The 22,665-nt window shown below is 32.5% G+C and overlaps 1 protein-coding gene across 1 annotated transcript in view; it reads right to left on the bottom strand.

Moving 5' to 3' along the window:
- Window positions 1-248: 248 nt before the first annotated feature.
- Window positions 249-22,665, bottom strand: part of Cap-D2 (CAP-D2 condensin subunit) — a 43,241-nt gene continuing 20,824 nt past the window's right edge. Inside the window, exons 12-27 of the mRNA XM_089241898.1 lie at window positions 20,333-20,465; window positions 17,992-18,221; window positions 16,118-16,374; window positions 15,770-15,854; window positions 14,417-14,553; window positions 13,071-13,203; window positions 12,701-12,779; window positions 10,860-11,006; window positions 10,342-10,514; window positions 10,008-10,110; window positions 9,642-9,765; window positions 9,070-9,225; window positions 4,737-4,914; window positions 3,436-3,530; window positions 2,659-2,739; window positions 249-594 (exon numbers count right to left, since the gene is read on the bottom strand). Of these exons, the coding sequence (XP_089098024.1) occupies window positions 375-594; window positions 2,659-2,739; window positions 3,436-3,530; window positions 4,737-4,914; window positions 9,070-9,225; window positions 9,642-9,765; window positions 10,008-10,110; window positions 10,342-10,514; window positions 10,860-11,006; window positions 12,701-12,779; window positions 13,071-13,203; window positions 14,417-14,553; window positions 15,770-15,854; window positions 16,118-16,374; window positions 17,992-18,221; window positions 20,333-20,465 (2,331 nt within the window). The 3' untranslated portion in view covers window positions 249-374. The remainder of the gene's footprint in view (window positions 595-2,658; window positions 2,740-3,435; window positions 3,531-4,736; window positions 4,915-9,069; window positions 9,226-9,641; window positions 9,766-10,007; window positions 10,111-10,341; window positions 10,515-10,859; window positions 11,007-12,700; window positions 12,780-13,070; window positions 13,204-14,416; window positions 14,554-15,769; window positions 15,855-16,117; window positions 16,375-17,991; window positions 18,222-20,332; window positions 20,466-22,665) is intronic.

The following is a 22,665-nucleotide window of genomic DNA, read 5'->3' as shown; positions in this document are numbered from 1 at the left end:
ACTATTTTTTTTCAATTTATACAAAATATATAAAATTAATGACTAATTCTTACTACAATCAATTCTCAATTTTATGAACCAACAGGTTTATATGAACTAGTCCTCTGGTTTCAAGCCATTTCTTTGAATGTCTTTCTAGTCATGAATTTTCAATTGTATGAACAATTAATTGTTCAAGTTTACTGGTTCATAAAAACAAGAATCCACAGTAGTTAGCTCCTTTCTTAGTCAAATAAAAAATACAAAGCTCATAAAAACAAACTTTATTCTTTTTTATTGTGAATTAATTTTAAAGCAAGAAGAAAATCAAAAATTTAACAAAAACTGCTTTTGCAATGAGAATAAAAATGATTTTAAAATATGTAAAAAAATTTTCAAATGTTTAATTCAGCAAGGAATGCATCGACCTCATATTCGACTTTAGGATGGTGTTTCTTGACATTATTTAAAATGTTTCTCAACGATCTAGCTAAAACCTCATCACCTAATTTGCACTTGAAGAAACCTTTGTTCTCGACGAGTTTCCGAAAGCATTTCTCGTTGAAATTCAAGAGCTCCATAGAGAAAGCTAGTTCATGAACTTGTCTGGGTTCACTGGAAGAAACAAACAAAAACATAATCCCTTTCTAATGTTTACATGCCATGTATCTGTCAACTAATTTAAAGAACAAATCTTGGACATAAGTATCATTATTGTAGGGCAATGGTTCCCAAACTTTTTGAAGAGTAACCCTCCTTTTAAGATGAAATTTATCAGTGAATCCTCCCCCCCCCCCTATAAGGTGACCATGTGTCTTCGTTTTTTGCTAATAAATGTGCTGGCTCAAGAGTAATTTTCAGGCATGCCTGATTCCCTCAATCAGTTTTTTTTTTGTGCATAATCGATGATGTATGAAATCAAATTATTTTTCAATATTTAGTTGGCGGAACTGTTTTATTATGAAATTTCAAACTATATATTTTTTAGCTATAAATCTTGTGTATGGTACCATCAACACAGTTCACAAGTTAGAATGGAATACATTTGGCATTTATAAATGGTACAAAGTGGATAACTTGGTATCCAAACTCAGGATGATCATTATTAGACGTGGGGCTATTATTTCAGTTGATTCGATGATATTCCAAAATATTAATAACATTTTCATAAAATTGGTGCAGTCACTCTTACTTACCTATACAACTTTTTTTAATAAATCACAGTGATGTTTTCTATTTCAGCAAGCAGTGTAGCTGCACCTGTCGCACACTTCTATGGGCGGCTCTGCCGAAACTTGAACACATATTCACAATATGGTGTCATTGTCTCAAGCTTTCTTTTTTCCAGATATTTGTGAGAACAAGTTTTTTCAATAACTTCACTCCCATGGGTGTTAATTACAATATTTCTATCTTTGCAATTCAACAATGAACTGGACACAAAGCCAACACCTCCTATAGATCAGATCTTATATACAATGGGTATTACCCAGGATTTATCATCAACAAACAATTTTAACAGTTGCCATCACCACTGAAATTTCTTCTGACATACGAGCGTCATGAATATTGTTCATAATCTAAAACTTAGACATTCCCTTCATATTCACATTACTTATCATTCTGTGTTTTTATTTTCAATACTTAAATTTTGAAATTGGATGGTTCTTCCTGAATCACCTTGTTGTTTATGTATAATTTGGTAAAATTACATTGTATGATACATGTATAGTAAGTAGATCGGCTGAGTTGTAATTTTTTAGTTTTAACGAAACTTTTTTTTGTTGCAAAAAATGAAAATAAATTTCTTATTTTTGGGTGTTTTTACTTTGGAGAATCTCTTGCGATCACTCCCCCCCCCCCTCCGGGGTGGCACACTTTGGGAACCACTGTTGTATGGGGATTTATTGAGCAATGCCAAGTTGAAAAATATAAAGATATCCAGAGATGAGGGATCCTAAGAAACTAAATATGTATTTTGGATGGCGTTAAAGTGATTGACACAGTGATAGTTAGAATGAAAGTAATAGTAAGAGCTAAGTCTATAGGCCTAGTTGATGCATTGTTAAGGAACTCTTACCCCAAAAATACACATTTCACTATTGTAACAAATAATGTTTGCTATTACAATAAGGTCTGAATCCATGATTTCATTGCAGTGAGCCAGAAGAGGATAATAGGAAGACAATAGAGATTATTTATACAAGTTCTGGGTTATGTAAAAAATGCCCAGTCCTTTGGATTCAAGTATAATTAGTAAGGTTCAAGAAGTTTTCATTGAGATAGAAAAGTTATGATATAAGAAGGTAAGAATCATCCAAAAAGTCAGAACATCATGTGTAATGATGCTGTACACAATTTTTGAGAAGCTAAGAGTAGAAGCTGGTGAAGCAGGTAAAGACGAGAACCTTGCAAGTGATTTAGAAATAAAATCTAAGAGTTGGGTGACATGTTCTATTTTTTAAAACTGGCCAGTTTCATATCTAAAATCAAACATTATTAGCAGTAAAAAAAATTGATTAAAAGTGATAATTGTTAGTGCCTTGTAGGTTGAGAAGCTTTTTCAAAGGAACTGAAATCAAAACATTCAAAGAATACTAGACACCATGCTCATTCACACATAATTTCAGGAGCATCATTCAACCGCTATACTAAAATTACTCATTTTCTGATACTCACTCTGCATCCTTGAAACGATGACAAAGTTTTTCCACCAAGTTTTCAATCTGACGGTCTTTTTCAATGAACTTGAAAAGATATCTAAAAGTAATATCGGTATAAGAAGGATTTCGTAATTAATTATTATATAAATTAGACCACGTTAGAAAATTTTGTTGAATTAAAAGCTATGAATTAATAACTTCTATTATTTAAATTTGTTTTAAATAAATCAAAAAGCATTTTATTAATGCTAATTAACAGGAAAAACAGCATACATGAACACAAAAAATATATACTAAATTAATAAAATGACAATTGATGTTTTCCATCTTTTTTTAATTACAAAATAAGAACTGTCGCTCTAAGAAAAAAAAGACATCAAGAACATAATCTGTCTGGAATATTGTCCTACCTTAGTCTCCCCGTGGGCTCAATAAAAAAAACCTTCAAATTTTCACTGACATCCATCCAAATTGCGTGACATACACAGACAACTCAGTAGGAACCAATGAAAAAGGCAAATAAAAGGAAAAACATGTCAAACATTGGGACCATAATAATTCTGACCACAACGTTTGACTTGAACTAACATTTTATTCATTGAGCAACCAGGAGTTATGTGGAATCCCTAGTTAGTCTGATAGTGGCTATATTTATCCTCTGAAGACGGTACTCATTGTGTGTTTGAAACACGTTAGGAATTATGCAGTTTTTCCTTTCATTTGCCTTTTCTGTTGGTTCCTTTTTGGGATTGTATCAGGAAAAGGATTTACTTTTCTATACACAAATGATTACCTTATAATGCTTTGGAATTCTTCTTCTTTGAGTTGTGAGCTTGAGTCTGATAACCCACTTATCACATCTGGTAACAAGTTGAATAAAGTATTTTTCTGTAGAAGGGGAAAAAGCCATAGTTATCTTGTAAATTGCATAATTTAAAGTTGAATCATCAACTCGCTATGCACATCAAATAAGAATGAAATTGATATTTTAATTCCCTAAACCTCTACTCATTATCTTTTCAAGTATACTCAATATCTTGAAACACATTTTCCACCTTAAAAATTATCTAAATTAATTGTTTGTTTTTTAATTTTTTTCCCTATATATATTATTTAATTTTCTACAATATTGTAATTTGATTTGAAACATTTTCTGTTTTTGAATGTCTAATTTTAAACATGAATTCTTTTATAGTCGTCACTCATTAAAATGATGCATTAATTCAACATTCCATTATAATCACCGGTACTATAAGTCCAAGTCTTTTTTTTCATCCCATGTTATTTTTTTATCCGATATAACAACTTAAAAAGACCATTTAATTCATTACAATGTCTAAACTCATCTGCGCTCACACTCTCCCCCCCCCCCCAAACTCTTTATTGCAAAGAAATGAAGGATGCCCATGTGTTTTGCTATTTTATTTGCAAGAATTATGTTTGATTTTGACCTTTGATATTATTATAATTTGATACATAAGCATTGCAATTTCATTATTATTTTCTAACTGATGCATTTTCACTGCAATTGCCTACATTGCAATGCAAAATGAATAATATAATTTATTTCATCCAAATATGAATTGTCTTGTCAAACTTTTGATGTAATTTTTGTTTTTGACAGAATGATGGGGGGGGGGGGGTGTCATTATAATGTATCGCAACTGTATGTGTTTTTAATTTTAATGTGGAAAGCAAATTCTTCACCATTATTTGTCTCTTTGTAACAAAGCATTTTTTTTATTATAACCTCTGATCCACATCATCTTGAAACCCATTTAGGTTTGAGTTAAAAAACAAAGCAGCTCTTTATTCTCGCTGAAGGGGTAAGTGTTTGTTGATAAAAAAAACTTCTGAAATTGTTACTAAGGTGAATGAATGGGATGAATTTTTCAATAATTATTAGTTTTTTTTGTCGTGAAAACTTTTATTAGCATTATTAGCTTTGTTATACTGAAAAAAATAATTTTTTTATTAACAATATCATTCTTGAATGTAACACGATCAAAAACTTGTTAATTGTTGCACAAAAATTTATCCGAATATTCTGACATAAAAAGAATCATTGAATCACTAAATCTTATGTTATATTACCCTTTTTGAAAGTTCCAGAAACAAATGTTTTGCAACTTTCGATATTTCTTCTCGAGGATCTACTATACAAGTGGCAATTTCCCTTATTTGACCTTTGACTTTGATCATATCGCGAAGAATCAGATGCATTAATACAGTCACAGTGTTCATTCTCACAGCCGAATCCTCATCTCTTAATCTGAAAAGCAGAAAATCTCACTGAAGAAATACACAAATATAAAATATGCGTAATACAGAATGTTTGATGTAAATGATTAAAATACCTATACATTGTTAGACGAGTTAAGAAACAATTCACACTACATGCACCAATTTTTCCCAAGTGCAATGTTCGCTATGCAATTTCACCTCTATCACAATGAAATGTTTATCACACACTGTTAATGCACATAAAAACATTATATTTTTCATGTTAAAGCAAGTTCACATGGATTGAACATTGATCGACAGGGTTGATTCAATTGCAGCGAATGACGTGAACAGCTAGGTTCGATCAAATTTATTCACGCTGGTGATTAGAACAGTAGACGAAAAAAAGTTGGTAGATGCTAACTTTTCTTTGAATTGAAAGCGCTCTCATGCTGAATGTTTTAAAAACCCACCAAAGTGGACTGTAATGTTGCACCTTAATCCTTAGTATTGAACAATATTTTGTGCTGTTGGTGCAAATTTCTTTTCTTCACTTTAAATTTCCCTTTTTTGTGACTAATTTTAAGTATAAAAAAAATTATGATTATTGTTGTTAAAAAAAACACATACATATGTCCTCAACGACTGGTTTCATTCCAGTTGATAAATGGGGTTGATCCATATAAACCTGCTGTTATAGAAACCTCAGACTAAAAAATAAATTCTATATTTCATAGTCTATAAAATGTAACCACGGTGTTACATTTTTACAAGACATAATTTTGGTGGCTTGCAGCATCTTACACTGATGGCTTTAATTTTTCACACAATTTTTACGAAATTTATTACAAACATCATAGTATATATATCATACACACACATAAAATAATTATTTTTCAACAAATATTTGTTTTTAGAAAACGAGAAAACAGCAATAACATGAAATTTAGATGTTATCTGGAATGGTGCAGAAGATACATAGGTGCAAGGCTCACACCAATATTGTAATAATAAGTAATAAGGTATCCTTGGAAATACAGTGAAAACTATATAAAACGGAACGTCAAGAGAATGAAATTATTTTCCGTTCCAGACAGGTTTCAGTTTCATAAAGGTGCACACAGAAGCAGTGATTTATTTCTGTGATTTTGTGAAACTTGAATTTTGAGAACGTCACCCTACTCACCATAAAACAATGAGTATTGAACAGAGACATGCATATAGTCAATAAGGTTTTCGCGGCCATCATTTGATGAAAATTGTTTGTTTGGGTTCGAAGACTGTTGTCCGTTTGAGTTAGTTCTCAACGTTTCCCCAGAACCTGATTGGCCGAGAGATGTGGAGTTATAACTCAACATCTCTCTGCCAATCAGGTTCTCCCAGCATAAGAACTGTTTTCAATTCGCTGCCAGCCATAGGATCAACTGACCAATCACAAGAAAATAGTGTATGTCAAGCCACTCATGTACATAAATACAGGGTGATTATAAAAAAAACTATCACGACATATGGGCCCCTAACTATCATACCATTCACAGAAACTGAATTAAATTTTGGCATAAGGTATTTGGATGTATGCGCTCAAGAATGATATGGAAAACAACAGTGTCACTCTAACAGTTACCGTTACAGTGAGAAAATTTCGAAAATATCAAATGGCAACACCAAGTTTTTTGTATTGGAATGTGATCTCCATTGTGAAAACCCCTAAATAGCATTCGAACGGCAACTGTAGCATGAAAATCACCGGCGGTAGATAGGCTAAAAGTGAGGACAACCAATGAGGACAGAGAAGCAGCATAAAATAAAGCATTTTATTGTGTTTCACAAATTTTCCACATGACCTTGTGGAGGACTAATCAGGCTGGGATCTCAGCCGAAGAACCGGTGTGACGAATGAAACGAACATTAATGCTCTGGTGCACGGCAAAGTCCTTTTTACTTTTTCCTTGCCTAGCTCCGGGGATTTTCATGCTACAGGTGCCATTCCAACGCTATTTAGTGTTTTTCAGTATGGAGATCGCATTCCAATACAAAAAACTTGGTGTTGCCATTTGATATTTTCGGAATTTTCTCACTGTAACCGTAACTGTTAGAGTGACACTGTTGTTTTCCATATCATTCTTGAGCGCATACCTCAAAATACCTTATGCCAAAATTTCATTCAGTTTCGGTGAATGGTATGATAGTTAGGGGCCCCATATGTCGGGATAGTTTTTTTATAATCACCCGTACAGCCTGAGACTCCAGAAAACTTGAATTTTGATCCAGTTTTATCAATTCTCCTGATGATGCCAACCACTAGTGTTGAGGAAAAGTTGAGAACTAACTCAAACGGATAACGATCTTCGAACCCGAACAAACAATTTTCATCAGAGACATGCATATTGTTATTTTGAATTTTTGATGTTTCAAATTACTATACGTTTGAAATTTCATATTTAATGCACTAATAATTAAAACATTTTGAACAGCAATAGAATGAACACTTACTTTTGTCAAAAGTGAATTTTTTCAATATATTAAAACCTCCTCTAACAGCCACCTCCGCACAACACTAATCTTAACATTATGGGTAATCTCCGAACTGCACTTTGGACATGGAATCAGAAAAATATATACATATCGCTCACTATAAAAAAAATTATTTTCAAGGGAGTCCCCCCCCCTCCCCAAACCCTATTGGGGAGAAGGAAAAATATTATGTATGCTTTCCTTTGCTGGGTACAAATGTTAGATCGATTTATTGAAAGCAGTGGAGAAAGGGAAAAAAGGGGCACTTAAGTGACCTCAAAATGCACTGCAGGTCACTTGTGATCTGTAAATAAGCTATGAGTCATTTAAGTGGTCTGCAAATGTGCTGTGAGTCACTGAAGTGATCTGAGAATGCACCTCTTAGTTTATTCTTACAAAATTAGATTAGGACACATCAGATGTATCTGAGGGCCACATTTGGCCCGCAAGTTATAGGTTCAGCATATATGGTCTAGTTTATCATGAGTGGGAACAAAGAACTATTTGGGAGGTTGCTGGTACATCGTCTTGGTCCATATCAGTTTTCTCGCAAAGTCGTTTCCGTTGTGTTTTACATCAGAACTGCAAGCCTAAATTTTAAAATGCCAAAATAGTGCTGTATAGATTGATAAATAAATTAATGTAATATTATCAATATAATCATTATTCTAAACTAATCAATTGTATAATTATCATAATCAATTACAGAAAGGATTATCATTTTACATGTTATATAGATTGCAAATTTTAGTTTTTCTTCAAAATAAAAATGGCTATTCCCATTAATGGCCAATTCACAATAGCAGCCACATTTTCACTGTCTTGTTAGTGGCCAATGTTGAACGGTTTTATTGTACTTAAAACAAAACATTGAGGAAATTGTGTACCTACTTAAAACATTACAATTAGATCAATAACCAATAACATTTGCAAAAGAAAGATTTTACATCTGTTTCACTCAAATTTTGCTCTTCTCTTGCCTCTATGGCCTCCATTTTTGTGTTTAAATCAAGATATGCTTCTTGCGGCTGGTCGTCATCTCTTACTAAATTAGCTCTATTATTTCTATTATATTATTATTAATTATTATTTTCTATCATTTCTAATTAAACTAGTTCAAATTGAAATTATCAACATTTTTCCAAGAAACACAGGGTGCTCTTACTAATAAAAGCCACTGTTTCAATCATAGATTAAATGTTAAATGGGCTTTTACTAAATTTTGAATAGCAAATCTGCTTCCACCCCCCCCCCCCTTACTTCCAACATGAAGAAAACATTGGAAAAGAGAGCTGGAAAAAAAAAGTTGCTGGTTTTCCCATATATACAGACTCAAGTACATATGCAGGAGAAGGGTATATTGCACTGCTTTCTTCAGAAATTATTGTGGGGGGGGGGGGGTCGCGCTCAAATGACCTCAGTCCTAGGTTCCAGCACCTATGAAAAAGGGTATCAGTCGACTTAACTTTCCCCCATCCAAAGGACAAAAACTTGCACTTAGCCAAAAATTCTTTCCATTTCAGCAAGTTTTTTTAGCTGAAAATTGACTAAATATGCCTTCCGTTTCCGTCGTAAGGAGGTTTTCTATAATTGAAAAAGCATTAATTATTCATTAGACTCTTTTCTGTTCTGTTTAAAACAGGTTTCCATCTCATACAATTTCCGTCTTAGATAAGTTTCATTGTATTACCTTTTGTACATATGAGGAGTCCATGGCTCAACTTCATTAGGGAAGCGTTTAACCAAGTCAGCCATACATATGATCAAATTAGATCTGATGTGTGGAGCAGAGGATTTTTCCATCAGCGTTACCAGCAGCTGCATGTTTTTCTTGCACACATCAGCCCTACACAAGAAATATGAAAAATAAATAAAAGTGAACAAATAAATCTTGTTGATCAAACTTGTACAAATACATTAACAATACCAATCTTGTTTAATATAGTTACTGTTTTATACATCAAACTACTTTTTTCAGCAATCAATGTATGATATTGAGGAATATGAAAACTTTCAACTTGGATAGGAAACAGAACCTCAACTTAACCATGGACCTTTAAAAAGAAAAAAAGCCTTTTAAGACTGACAACCCCCCCTCCCCTTTTTTAACAGTTTCTATTCAGGTTTTCAACTTGTATGTAAGACAGCAGTCTGTGTGTTATTAAACCCGAAATCAAAATGTGTAACAAGACTGGTTACAAAGTTGTCTGAAAAAGGAGGAAAGAAGCAAAAACCAATTTTCATGACAATAAAAAAAATTACCTTATAAACATGAACTTTCCTAGGGCTAAACTTGCAGCAGCACATATATCTTTGTGGAAGGTCTGCAATGACCATTTACATGTATTCACCACCAGTGGATATGCCAGTCCAAGAACATTTTCATCTGAAATATCAATACAACATTTTCCCTAAAACTTTTGAATTCAAACTGTGACACTATACATATACACAGAATTGAGTCCAATTGACTATGGGTTGTAAAAAAAAAACTGTTCAAATGTAGAAACAGTCTTCACATGTTCACTTGTTTTTTCTTTGATTTTATTTAATTTCGAATAACTACATTACCACTAAGAAAACCCAATTTGAGTTACTTTAGGAAATAAACTTCAAATGTGTGCATACCTGCTAAGAACTCATTTTCTATAATTTTGTTGATGAACTCGCCCACAACATCATCAGCTTCCAAACCAGCCATTTCTACATTCTCTTTATCCTCTTCATTAATCTATGAAAACCATTTGCAAAATTAATGTATTATCAATTACTATTACGAACTGGACATACTAGGATTGCAAATAAAGTCATGGTGTTCATGGCCAGGATTGAAATAGTACTGCAGAACAAGAATAATTTAGGGTATCAACATTGCATTTTGTCAACGCAAAAAATTGTGAAAAATTCATTCCAAACGATTTTATAAATATCAAAGCATTTGTGAAAAAGGAACAGTACTTACTACTTGGACTTTGGCCTTTTCTTTAGCGAGTTCTTCACGTTTGACTAGCTCACGTCGTTTAAGTTCACTAAAAACATCAGTTTCACAGAAAGTAACAGCACAATATGCTACATGTCCAACAAGGAAAAGGTATCGGCAAAAAACTGCTGATGCAAGTTTTTTACTATGATTCTCTAAAAATAAATTATTAACTTTCTTTCATTAGTACAACAAATTTACATTCAAACACAGTATTATTACATGAAAACAAATACAAGTATGCAGAAGAAATATGAAACAAATAGTCAGGTTTTTTCACAATAGTTCAAATGAGAATTTTTCCTCTCTGTGGCAGTTGGCAAAAAGTTCCAATTAACTAAAAATCATTCAAATTTAATTTCAGTACTTAATGCTTGAAGCTACGTCACAAAATTTAGTATGAAAAAAAAGGTAATTTTCCACTTGAATAATTCAAAATGTGCTGCAACTTTTAATTTTATTGTGTTGATCAACACACATATTATTTATTATATGCTTACCTGTATCCCATATCACAATGAGAGTATTTCCTATTTTATGAATAATATTTTCACAGACACTGTCAGGATGATCAGCAATACTGAATATTAGTTCGATTGCTCTTTGAGCCATTGGACACCATTGAGAACTCTTTATGTTGGTAACACCTGTAAAGAGAAAATTCAATAAAAGTTTCAAGCAATCAAAACAAATTCATGCATAATGTAAACAAACCATATTCTGCACAGAAACATGCATAAACCAATAACAAAGAATATATCCAGATAGTTAATTACTCATTACGTGCTAACATGAAGTTTTGATCTCATTCCCAATCATAATTAAATGAATCATGAAAAGAAAACAAAGAGTCGTATAGAGCTCCAATGACTTTCAAATCATAATAATGATATAAATAATTATACTTTATTCACAAGAAAACCATAGAAACATGTTACAGTCGACGTTCGATTTTACAAACCTCCAATTTAAAAATTGGTCTTCTGTCTTGAACAGCATGCCATAGAGCTAATGTTAAGTTCTGCTCTATTTTACGAATTCTCATTCACTTCTATTAAATCTCAATTTTAGGAACTCGTCTTTCTTCCTGTATTTTTTTCTTATTTTATTCTTCAGCCACCTTCAAGGTCATTATAACCAAAGGAAAACTTCAATTTTTGGACTTTCTACGTTTCTTAGGAAAAAATATAAGAAGGTAGCCAGTTCAATTTTTCCTCCTCAACACACAGGTGTTTTGTGAACATGTGCCAGGAAGCAGGATTCAACTGTTGTAGAGGGTGACTATGAAGTGAAGATGCATTGACAACGTCATTTACTGTGCATTATAATAGAATAATCTGTTGGTTTGAGAAATGATATAATACATTAGACTTTTGATAAGGCCTTTTCTAAGTTGAGAGTCAATCCAACTCTATTTCAGCTAACTGGTGTTCATAATAACAGCAAAATAGAAAAGATTGTGCTTGACAGTAGATGAAAAAATAAGATTTTGAAAGAAATTTATGAGTGAACTCTCACAAACACAGAAACTGCAAAAAGTATATTGAGTACCCTCATCAAAGATCAGAAAAAGATTGTTTATGCGAGAAAGTGGTTCCATGGCCAACCAGATCCTGGAGCAGGGCCTCAAGGCTATGATCTTTGGCAGGTCCAAAAGCCAGACTTTTCACGGGCCCTTTTATAATGAATTTATAGTATGTAAAAACAAAAAAAAAGAATGATAGGGCTGGAGCACTGCCAGCCCCGACCATTGTTAGCTACGAGTGGTTCCACCATCTCGGAAAAATTTCAAAGAGAGATTTGCAACAAATGTTATCGTGCATCAATTCTATAGAATCTTATATTTACCAAGATGTTGCGATGAAGAAAACCAAACAAAAATAAATGTTTTTTGGGAAATCACCAAATATGAGTGACCAACTACTTTTTCACTTTCATTTTTTTTTTTTTTTTGTCTTTCCCATTTACAAACTAATTATCAAGTCTGTATGGGTTCATAAAAATGAGCGTTAACTGTATTTTTGGAACACACATAAATTCTATTTTAACATTTCATTGCTCTTGTCAAACCAGTCATTTTATGCACTAAAATGCTAATTAAACACAGGGACCTGCATGCAGTTCAAAGAAGATTCTGAGTAGCTATTTTCCAGATAAAACTCTTGGAATTTGAATACAAACTGATGGAACCACAGGCTTGTATACTAACCGCAAATCAGAAATTTATTTGCTAATAAAAACTAGATGATTTATTTTATTTTTAACACTTTTGAAAATAAAATTATATATATATAAGCAGATTTATCAGCAGAATTTTCTAACAATAATTTTGAAAACTTACCATGCACCAATATATCCTTCAGTCTGGCAAATATTAAGTTGTCAGGTGGAAGACGAAACTCTGGATATGCTTCTGATGACTGTAAAATATTTTTTAGAAAAAAAAATCTTCAGAAATTCTATTTAAAAAGTGTGAAACAAAAAATTATCAATTTCTATCTGCTTATCAGCAATCGAGAACTATCCATAGAACCAAAATGGACAAGGAAAGAAAAACAAAATAAAAATAAGGAAGATTATGCAATGGTTTTATCAGTTTGTCAGCTTTCAAAAGTCTTTTTCTCATTAAGTTGTAATCCAGTCATTAATATAATGTCTGCATGATATATCTAGTTTTATCTAACTTGAAATATATTGAACATGACTCTTACTTTGCGATGCCCATTTATTTTCATCAAAGCAGCGCAAGTCTCGCTCACAAGTTGAAAATTGTTCTCTGCTTTACTTCCCAGACCATGAGAAACCAGCGTGTTGAATCCTTGTATCACAATGTCTCTGTCAGCACTTTTGAATGAATAAGAAAGAATTCAGAGAGATGAATACAGATAACTAGACTTTTCAATTTTGTCTGACAATTGAAAAAAATTCCTATTCAACTTAAATAAAAAATTACAAATTATTACCCAAAAACCTAGGTCTGTATTGCCCCTATCAATTCATGTTTTTTTCATGATATTTTTATTTCAATTAAATAAAACATAATAATAGTGTTTCTACCCACCCCAAGAGAGGAATAAGTAGAAACAGGCATTTAATTACACTGTTGTTTCTTTTCAAGCCAGTGGAAATAAAGTAGAAATATGAAAGTATACGTGGGTCTATTAAGAAATATAATAGTAAACAGTGATTTCTCAAGGAAAACGGTTTATTAACATAAAAAGTAAGTAAAATAAACAAAAATGTCTTAGTACCACTATACTGCAGGCTATAAATAATACAACTCTTCGCCACAAAATCTTGGTATCATTAATAAACTACAACATCAGTGAGATCCTCTTTAAAAAGTAGCATTTCTTTGAAACCTGAACTTGTACTTAAAATTGGCGAGGACAGTTTATTGAAGGCATCATCTCTGGAGACAAGAATTTTTTGGTTTGTGACACTCTTACAAATTGTCCAACAAAACCATCGTTCTCAAGGTAACTTGCTTTACAAACATAGCATCTAAAAGAAATTTTTATTTTGTCATATACTTTGACTACTGAATAGCCATCCTTGCTTATGAAATTGTGTTTCTATTCACCCCATTTTACAGTATTTTTATTCATGGACTTTCCTTTTCCTGTGGAAAATTTTTGAAACAGTACAGCTCACACACACACACAGAAGTACCTAACAAACATTTATTAAGTACTTGCCGGTACTTGAAAGTCAAAATATGAATGGATTTTGGTATAAAAATGATGTTTTTGATGGTATGGGTGGAGGTAGGAAATAAGTATTTATAGATCTTCTATCTGGCTTTTCTGTTACCCGACCCACCCTTCTATCACATTAGGCTGGATAGTCCAGAGTCTACTGTAGTTTATAGTGAATGACAAGAATATGTCATGCAGGTGAATGAAACTTTCCCTACACTAAATGTTATTTAATATCTAGCTAAATCCTCACATTTATTACCTTTCAAGTTAAAGGTGTTCAGATACATTGTATCAGATAGGTGTGTATGATTTGGCATTTCAGTATAAAAAATTACACGAAAAAAATGTATATGTACCTGGCTGCCATTGACAAAACAATAATACTTGATAATTGTTCAAAATTTGAAGTACCCGGTAGCGTTTGTGTGAACATATCCCATAAAACAGCTAGTATCTCTTCTGTTATATCACCATTTTTAACAAAATCCTTGACCTGAAGACAAATCCAATCAATTAAATAATGAATATTGGAAGTGTAATGAAATGTGTAAGAAGCATAATTAAATACAATTATTAATGAAAAAAGTACATTCAGCAAACTCCATACATAATAATTTTAATGAAAAAAATAACTTCCAAATGCATATAACATTTTAAGGGCCAGATAAAAATAGTCTATTTTCAGTAATATTAAGATTGAACATGCCACGCATGTCAAAGAAGCATAATGCAACAGAAAACAAGGTTTTTTCCCATCGGGTGATTTAAAATTTAACCCTTTAAGCAGTTCTTAACATTTTCATGATCTGCATTATAACTGCCACATTGGAAATAAAAGTGTGTTAAGAACCAGAGATATTTCAGGGTGATCAAAATAAAGATCAAGCTTTATGGGGGAGTTGCAAATTGAAGAGATAACACAGTTAAATCTTTATATCCATAGTTAACATAGTTAAATCTTTATATCCATAGTTAACATAGTTAAATCTGTTATCCAAATAGGTCGGATTCCATGATGTAGTTGAGACAAGTGTGAGTGAAATCCCAGACACAACTCACCAGATCTCACGGATGAACAATGCTTGGTAGCATGCTGACAATGCCATTAGAAATTTAATTTAAAAAAATGGTTTCAGTGAAACTGGAACTTTTACATTTATGAGGAAAAAAAATATTTTTCTGGTTTTGCTACCAAAGTTTTTGAGACAAAAAAATGCTGCTTATCAGCCAAATCTCAACTGTTTCATTAAAAAGAGTTATCAGTATATCATACCAAGCTCTTCGGAAAATAAAACATCCGCACTCATCAGAATCAATCAAAAGTAGTAAAGACACAAAAAGTATTATTTACTTCATTCATATTGGTTAAATTCGCAGGTTTCATTCAAGAGTTTATTAACTCAAGTTCAATTTTTTTATCCTTCTGAAAGAGACCACACACACACAACCCCTTACCCCTATTTTTCCCATGTTAAATTTAACTCACTTTACACAATTTCATCTCAAGCGACTATTTTGCAGAAACAACTAACTCTGTAAAGTGAGGGACGCCTATATAGCATGTATGTTTTATTAGTAACTTCACTCAATGTAACTGGTAAAGAAAAAATATTTGTTAACCAAAAGCTGAAAGTTTAAATAAATGAAATATGAAGTTTTTAATGTAGACCCCATGGTCATTGCGTAAAAATTTTGAGAAAATTACTCACAAATTCAGTCAAAGCATGAACTTCTGTTTCACTAGCTCCTTGGATAAAAAGGATTAAATTCTTTGCCATCAGCTCTGCAGCAGTTCTAAAGCAAAATACGAGATGAAAAAAAGTTGTTATCGGGTACAGGATTATTATACAATAATCTTTACCTTTCCAGCATCAATTTTAACTAAAGAATACTATAATTCTTCTAGAAAATAAAAATAAATTGAAAACAGCATCTTCTCCTTGTCTTTGCTCATTAATTAAGTATGGGAAAATGCAGCCCTTATAGTTTTACTCTTATCTTGATATCTTTAGAGAAAAACACCTTTGTTAGAAAATATATAAATGAAAATAATTTACTTTTTGTTCTCGCCATCCTTAGCAGTCAGATATAAAGTTTTGTATGCTGAAACTACAGCATTCTTTATTGCTGGTTCTTTAGAGTGAATAAGGCACATCATAGCTTTTATACCAACAACTGCTTCTTTTAGTCCTAACTGAAAAGCATTGGTGAAGAAATCGATGGCCTCCAAAACATCTGTCACAGTCTTTGATCTCAGAAGACAAGAGAGTTTTGGAACAGCACCAATCAGCAATTCCGCTTGTTCCAGAGTTCTCTATAAGAAAATTTTCTCTTTTGTAATGAAGACACCAGAAATATGTTATACATCCCATATGAAATGTTGCTGATGAAGCTATAATATTTTGTCAACTTACAGTTGAGAAACTCTGGAAAGGTTAAGAACAAAGACAAGGACAGCTTATTACTTCAGGGGTCCATTCACACACTTTTTTCATATACATACGGTCCTGTTTTTGTGGAAATGTTTCTTAATTTTGTGAAAAGTAGGTGAAATGTGAAAGAAATTCATGGTTTTGTTAATGCAGATTTCACAATTTATTCTAATGCAATTGTGGTGTATATATTGTTTACAATCTTTGTTAATTGCATTTTTAATTGGGTTGCTATATTTTTAAAATGTATAACATCCATATTTTTATGGGCATCTTTTTCTCAGCCACCTCGTTGGGCATTTTGCCTGTTGTGGCGTTGTATTTGTATTTGTGGGGGAAAGTTCTGTAAGGCAGTTAGACTTCACCATGAATTAATTTACTATAAATGCATGTTTTGTATCTTCAACAAAAATTTGGAATTCGAGTTGAAATAAAAAGGTTGTATAAAGCATAATAAATTGTATAAGATGGGGAGGCTTACACTGTATATGATAGATAACTACAATATTACTATATTGATATAAATTTATTACTATTACAGTTCAGTTAGAGCTCCTGAAATAATAATGATACAAACTGAATATAGAGGGTTTTTATTTTAATTTTTAGAGAAAAGAATTTAATTCACTATAAATTTGAATGCAATTGGAGTAGAGGGATTAATTTATGTACTTAGTTTACTACCCTACCATTCATATATTTTGTGGTAGTATGGCATTTATATTTTCAAATCAATTTCCTAAGGACATGGTTTTGAAAAAAAAAAAAAGTGATGAAATGCCATTGCGTACAATAGCTGCCAACTTTGGAGATTAGAATTAGGGAGGTTTTTACGCAGATCCAAACTCTATATAAAAATTTATATAAAAGGGATTTTTTAGAAAATGATTTAGGGATTTTTCATTAATGAAGGGATTTTCTCCTTGTGCAAAAAAATGTGACATCGTGCATAAAACATTGCCCAAGAGTGCTAAATCGCTAATCATCGCCAACCAATAGGTTAAATTACCTGCCTTTACTACTTTCCAATCAAATCACTCCAACAAAAAAATTGTCATCGGTTCCAAACGGGACACAGATTCAACAGGACATGGTCAAAGCAAATACAAGTCATTTTGGATGTCACGAGGCTGAATTGCCGCTGGCTGTTTGGCAAATTTTGTCTTTCGCCCCCAGAAAATGAAATACCTCGTTATTTGACGCAATGGTGACAATTTACATTATGCTTCTGACGTCATTTCGGAGGATTGAAAACGAAAGCATGTCTTTTCTCCAAGTAAATTCTTTAGGAATAATTTTTCCCCAAAATTAGGGATTTTTTACAATCACGGCCAAAATTCAGGAGATATAAGAATTATTCGAAAGTCGAAGTAAAAATCCAGGAGATTTGGCAGCTATAGCATATCGCTAAAGGGGGGGGGGGCAGAAGAATACAGCATATAGCATATATGCCATAAAACTGGTTCTGGTTTGTAATGTCATCAAGAGTTTGAATTTACTTTCAAATACTGCACAAGAATTTGTTGCTTTGAAGTTTCTTCCAAATGCTCTGCATCTTTATCTGCAGGTTCACTATCAACACCATTCTCATTTGAAGGAACAGAGGATTCCTCAGTTGGCGAAGGATTTTCTGCTTCTGCATCATTGTCTTGTGGGTTGCCTGATATAGATTGTTGGACTTGCAAATTTTCAAAGCTAGATTTTTTAGAACCAACTTCATTGTTTTCACCTGAATGAAATAAAATTTGATATTTCAAATCAATTTTAAAATATTATTTATAATCATAATCATAAAATGCACATTTTGATTTTCATAATGATATTAATATGATGTTATGAAGCTCTTTCACATGATTAGAATAGAATTTAAGTTCTAATTTTGTAGTGAGAAAATAAAAAAAAAATCATAATTTCAATACAACACATTAAATTTTTCAATCCTAACCAGCAATAATACCCATTGCTCTGCCCAGGTTCTCTACATATAGTTAAAGCATTAAAGAAGTGACTGACAATTGTAAAGGGATGAACTTTGTTTGAAATGCATGGCACAGGAACCAAAATAACGTAAAATATTCCAGAGGTCATTAATATATGAAGCCAAGGTATTTTTTGGACATTTGTCAAATTCCGTCAAATTTTTTAAGTAACCAATCATTTATGCTGGGTTCTGCTCAATATATACATAAATTTTAGTTGAGATCGGTCCAAAATTGTAGTTTTGTATTGAGAATATAGACAAAGGGAAAATCAATTTCAAATATATCAAGACCCCGACTTACACAAATTATGTAATTTCTTGTGGAAAATGAAATTTTTTTCAAATTCAGGAATAATCAAAGAATAATTACTGAATCGGAGGTGATTATTAAGTTATAATTAGGAATGGGACAAATAGTGATTTGACCAAATAACCGAATACTGACTATTCGGGCTAATGCTTTGGCTATTAGTTAACCGTAGATGCAACTCGTACACATTCCTCTATGGAATTTCTAAGGAATTGGTACATGCAGGAATGTGCATGTACCTGTTGTGAACCTAATCTGAAGTTTGTTTCAGTGTAATGCTTATTATGTGTAGTGCTGCCATCTTCTGTTCATTTTTCTGAAAGTTAGAAGTGTAAATTAATATTGTAGTACTCTTAGCACACCTTGGGGGGCTACCAACACCCCCCTCTCCATGCTTATAAAGAATAATCCATGAGGCAAGGACCGGTTCTCTCAGATCATTTCACAGATATTGGGAAAAAAAGAACCACACCTCAATTTGTGAGAAGTAATCTTGAGACCACATGACATAAAGGAGGAAAATGTAGGGAATTTCTTTTTCCAGTCAACGTCTTAGCCAATCACACGCACGAATTCAAGATATTTTTTTATTTTCAGTAGTGCTGTCATAGCGCTCTTCCTGTTTATTGTTATTGTTATTTGGGTGGGATATCTCATGGTTTACACTGATAACAAGTGTTTAATTTAAGTGAATTTTGTTGTTTAATTCACATATTTCAGCAGAAATTTCATTGTAAGTGATGTTTCCTACATAATAGCTCAGCGAAATGACAATTTGTGCCTTGATTCCCGAAGAATAATTTAAATTATGTTTGCCTTTGATTATTACAATGTATAAATAATTTTGGCAGTGGTCTGTTAAAATTATTCGGTTTTCTGGACGAATCTATATTATTCAATCACTGATTATGATTGATCGAGGTCAGCAGTTTTGAGAATTTAACAAATCATACCTGACTCGTTCATATTTTTCTTCCGAAGTAACACATCTATATTCTGTACGACCAACTGCAGCAGAGATTTAGTTTTTTTTCATGTGAAAACATTTTAATATGCGAATTTAAAATTGAGTTCGATCAACTGTGAAATGCTGAGTGAGTTCCTCATTTGCCAAGCAAAAACAGCATTCTGCCCTTTATTTTGCAAGAAAAATTATTTTTCGGATAATAAAATGAAAGTATTTCATGTTTTTGTGATCATATTTTGATTGTTTCTCAAAAATATGGAAAAAAATTATGTTAAATATGAAAACATTAATTTTTCACAAGTACATCGCCATCGCGAGTGTAAAATACAGTAATCTGAATCTCAGTGAGTGGTTTTCCACTTCTTATCACACTGAGCGAAAACGATGCTTGTTCAAGCATCAAGCTTCAGGCTGGTACAAAAATTCCCTTTTCTCCTTGAACAGTGCGGATTATTCGTATCTCTTGGATTATTCTTTACAAGCATACAGAAAGAGTTCAAAGAAAAATTTCTTAGCAAAGAGTTAAAATATAATACCAGCAGAAGAAGAGAAATCCGAATACAAAATTTTCCTATTACATACCATCAGAGAGAACATCATCATCTGAATCGAAATCGATAATCCTTCTTTGACTACCATTCAGACACTGGGGCATCATTTTTTGCAGAGCATCGCTTTCTTTGTCATAGCTGTTTTTAAGTTCTTTGACATCTAACTATGAATATAAAATAAATTCAATTAACACTTAATCCCTCAAATTTATTCTTCATTATTAGCATTTCATGCATTTCTATATTGGAGAAAATAAAAGGTTTGTTAAATTTTTCTTACCAAATTTTGAAAACATTTTTTAACACATACAAAAAAAATAGTGATGTTTACTTTTTCCATTGATATAACCTTGCTTTTTGGTATTTTGTAATATATTTTCCTTAAAATATGCTCCCACTTCTCATCACATAATATGATCACATATTGTAACGATTCTAGCTCAAAAACTTTCATTAAATAAAAACTTTTGGTTTTTTTAAAACGGGGGAAATGCATAGCAAAAATAACAATAATTTCATCTAAATTTTCTTCTTTCATATATTGATACAATTCGATTCTTTCAATTAGTTACAATGCAGTGAGAAATCAATTTTTTATTGATCTTTCATATCATGAATAGAAAACCCCAAAATCCAGTAAAAAAAATGTTTAACCAAAAAATCAAGGGGTGTACCACCTTCTGATTCTTAACTACGGATTTGATCTTTAGTTAAGAATCGAGAGGGAATTTTGCTACCACATTCTTAACCAAGAACCGTTTTCTTTCCATAGTTAAGAATCTGGTGATCTCACTTCTTAGTTCGATTCTTCCATACAAGATGACGTACATTCTTTCTTTATTAGAAGTTGTTTTTTTGTATTTCATATTTACGATCATATTTTAAAAAATTAGAAAGTATTTTACAGATGCATTTTTATTGCCGAATAAGGAATTCATCCAACTTTTTAAGTTATCGAAACTGTAAGTTATCGTGTTGGAGTTTATACAGCACATATATGTCGGTAATAGTGATAAAATATCAGATCATAGATAAAGTTTGATAAATTTTGCTACATTTTATCACATTTAGCAGTGATTATGCATAATTCTCAAATTTTCAATCCATAAATATCATGATCGATGGATCACATACTTCAAATTTTTTATGTTATGGGAATTTGTAGATTCAACAATTTTCCTAAGCTTAAAAAGTGTGAGAAAATTTAATTTTTCCCACAAAATATGTGAGAAGCTCTAACCAACCAAAATGTAATTGCACATGAATATAAAAATCATTATTAACCTGCTGGCGCGTTTGTTTTTTCCATACTTCAATGTATGCATTACAGAAGCAATGCAAATTTTTACTTTTACTGTGTATTATCTGATCACTATTATTTTTATTTGTCCACGAAGCAGCTGTGCGATGCATGTACAGTACCATGAGCATTTTGCCATGAAAACGAACTTAAGTAAACAAGAAGCATATTATAAAAATTATTGTTAGTCTTGTAATGTCAGCTTTACTTACATACATAATGTAAACCTAACGATGACTTATTTATCGCATTAACCACAGATTGACGATTATGCATAATGACCTGCAAGTGTGATAGATTCACAGTATATAAGAAAAATTTATCAAACTTACCGAAATAGCTGATGAATATTCATAATAACAGCTCTTTAGCACTTTTACCATAACATATATAGCATAGCCACTCTTTGTGGAGGAAGGTGGACTCTTTGTGGGGGGGGGGCACAATGTGCTCTATTCCCGTGGATGTGGGAAGAATCTGATTCGAATCAAATCTTTTTTTTTTTTTTGCAAACATGGCTCATTTGGCTAATTTATCATTTCTTCGCAACCATGTTCACATTTCCTTAAATGAACTTTGCCATTCTTTCAGGCTAGCGTCATTCTAAAAAATTTCTTTTCCTCTTCCCCCATCTTGCCGCTGTGGTGGTCGAGTGGTTATAGTGCCGGACTCGTGATGCGAGGATCCGGGTTCGAACCCCACAGTGGTGGTCGGCTGAAGTTGGTTTTCTGTGGTTCCCAACTTCAAGGCGCAAATGCGAGCCGATCTCCCCGTTAAAAAGTCTCGCCACAGAGAGCAACAGTCCTACAACGGTAAATCATTCAACCATAACACTTCACTCATAGTTAGTAAAAACTGGGGGCAGATGACGGCACTACACATAACAAGCATTACACAGAAAACAAACTATACGTCAGGTTGCACTACACGTACACGCACATTCCCGCATGTACCGATTCGTTGGGGGGTTCCGCGGGGGGGGGGGGGGTGCATATGTGGTGTAGCAGTAGTAGGTAGGGGCTCGGGGATCCATGATGTTCTTAAGTCAGCCACCTCGTTGGGCA

The sequence above is a fragment of the Pholcus phalangioides genome, unplaced genomic scaffold (genome assembly GCF_987345545.1).
Source record: "Pholcus phalangioides strain wild (caught in Gottingen) unplaced genomic scaffold, Ppha-v1.0 ptg000014l_1, whole genome shotgun sequence".
Classification (NCBI taxonomy): Eukaryota; Metazoa; Arthropoda; class Arachnida; order Araneae; family Pholcidae; genus Pholcus; species Pholcus phalangioides.
Note: the sequence above shows the minus strand (reverse complement) of the source record. Positions and strands in the feature narration are given on the sequence as shown.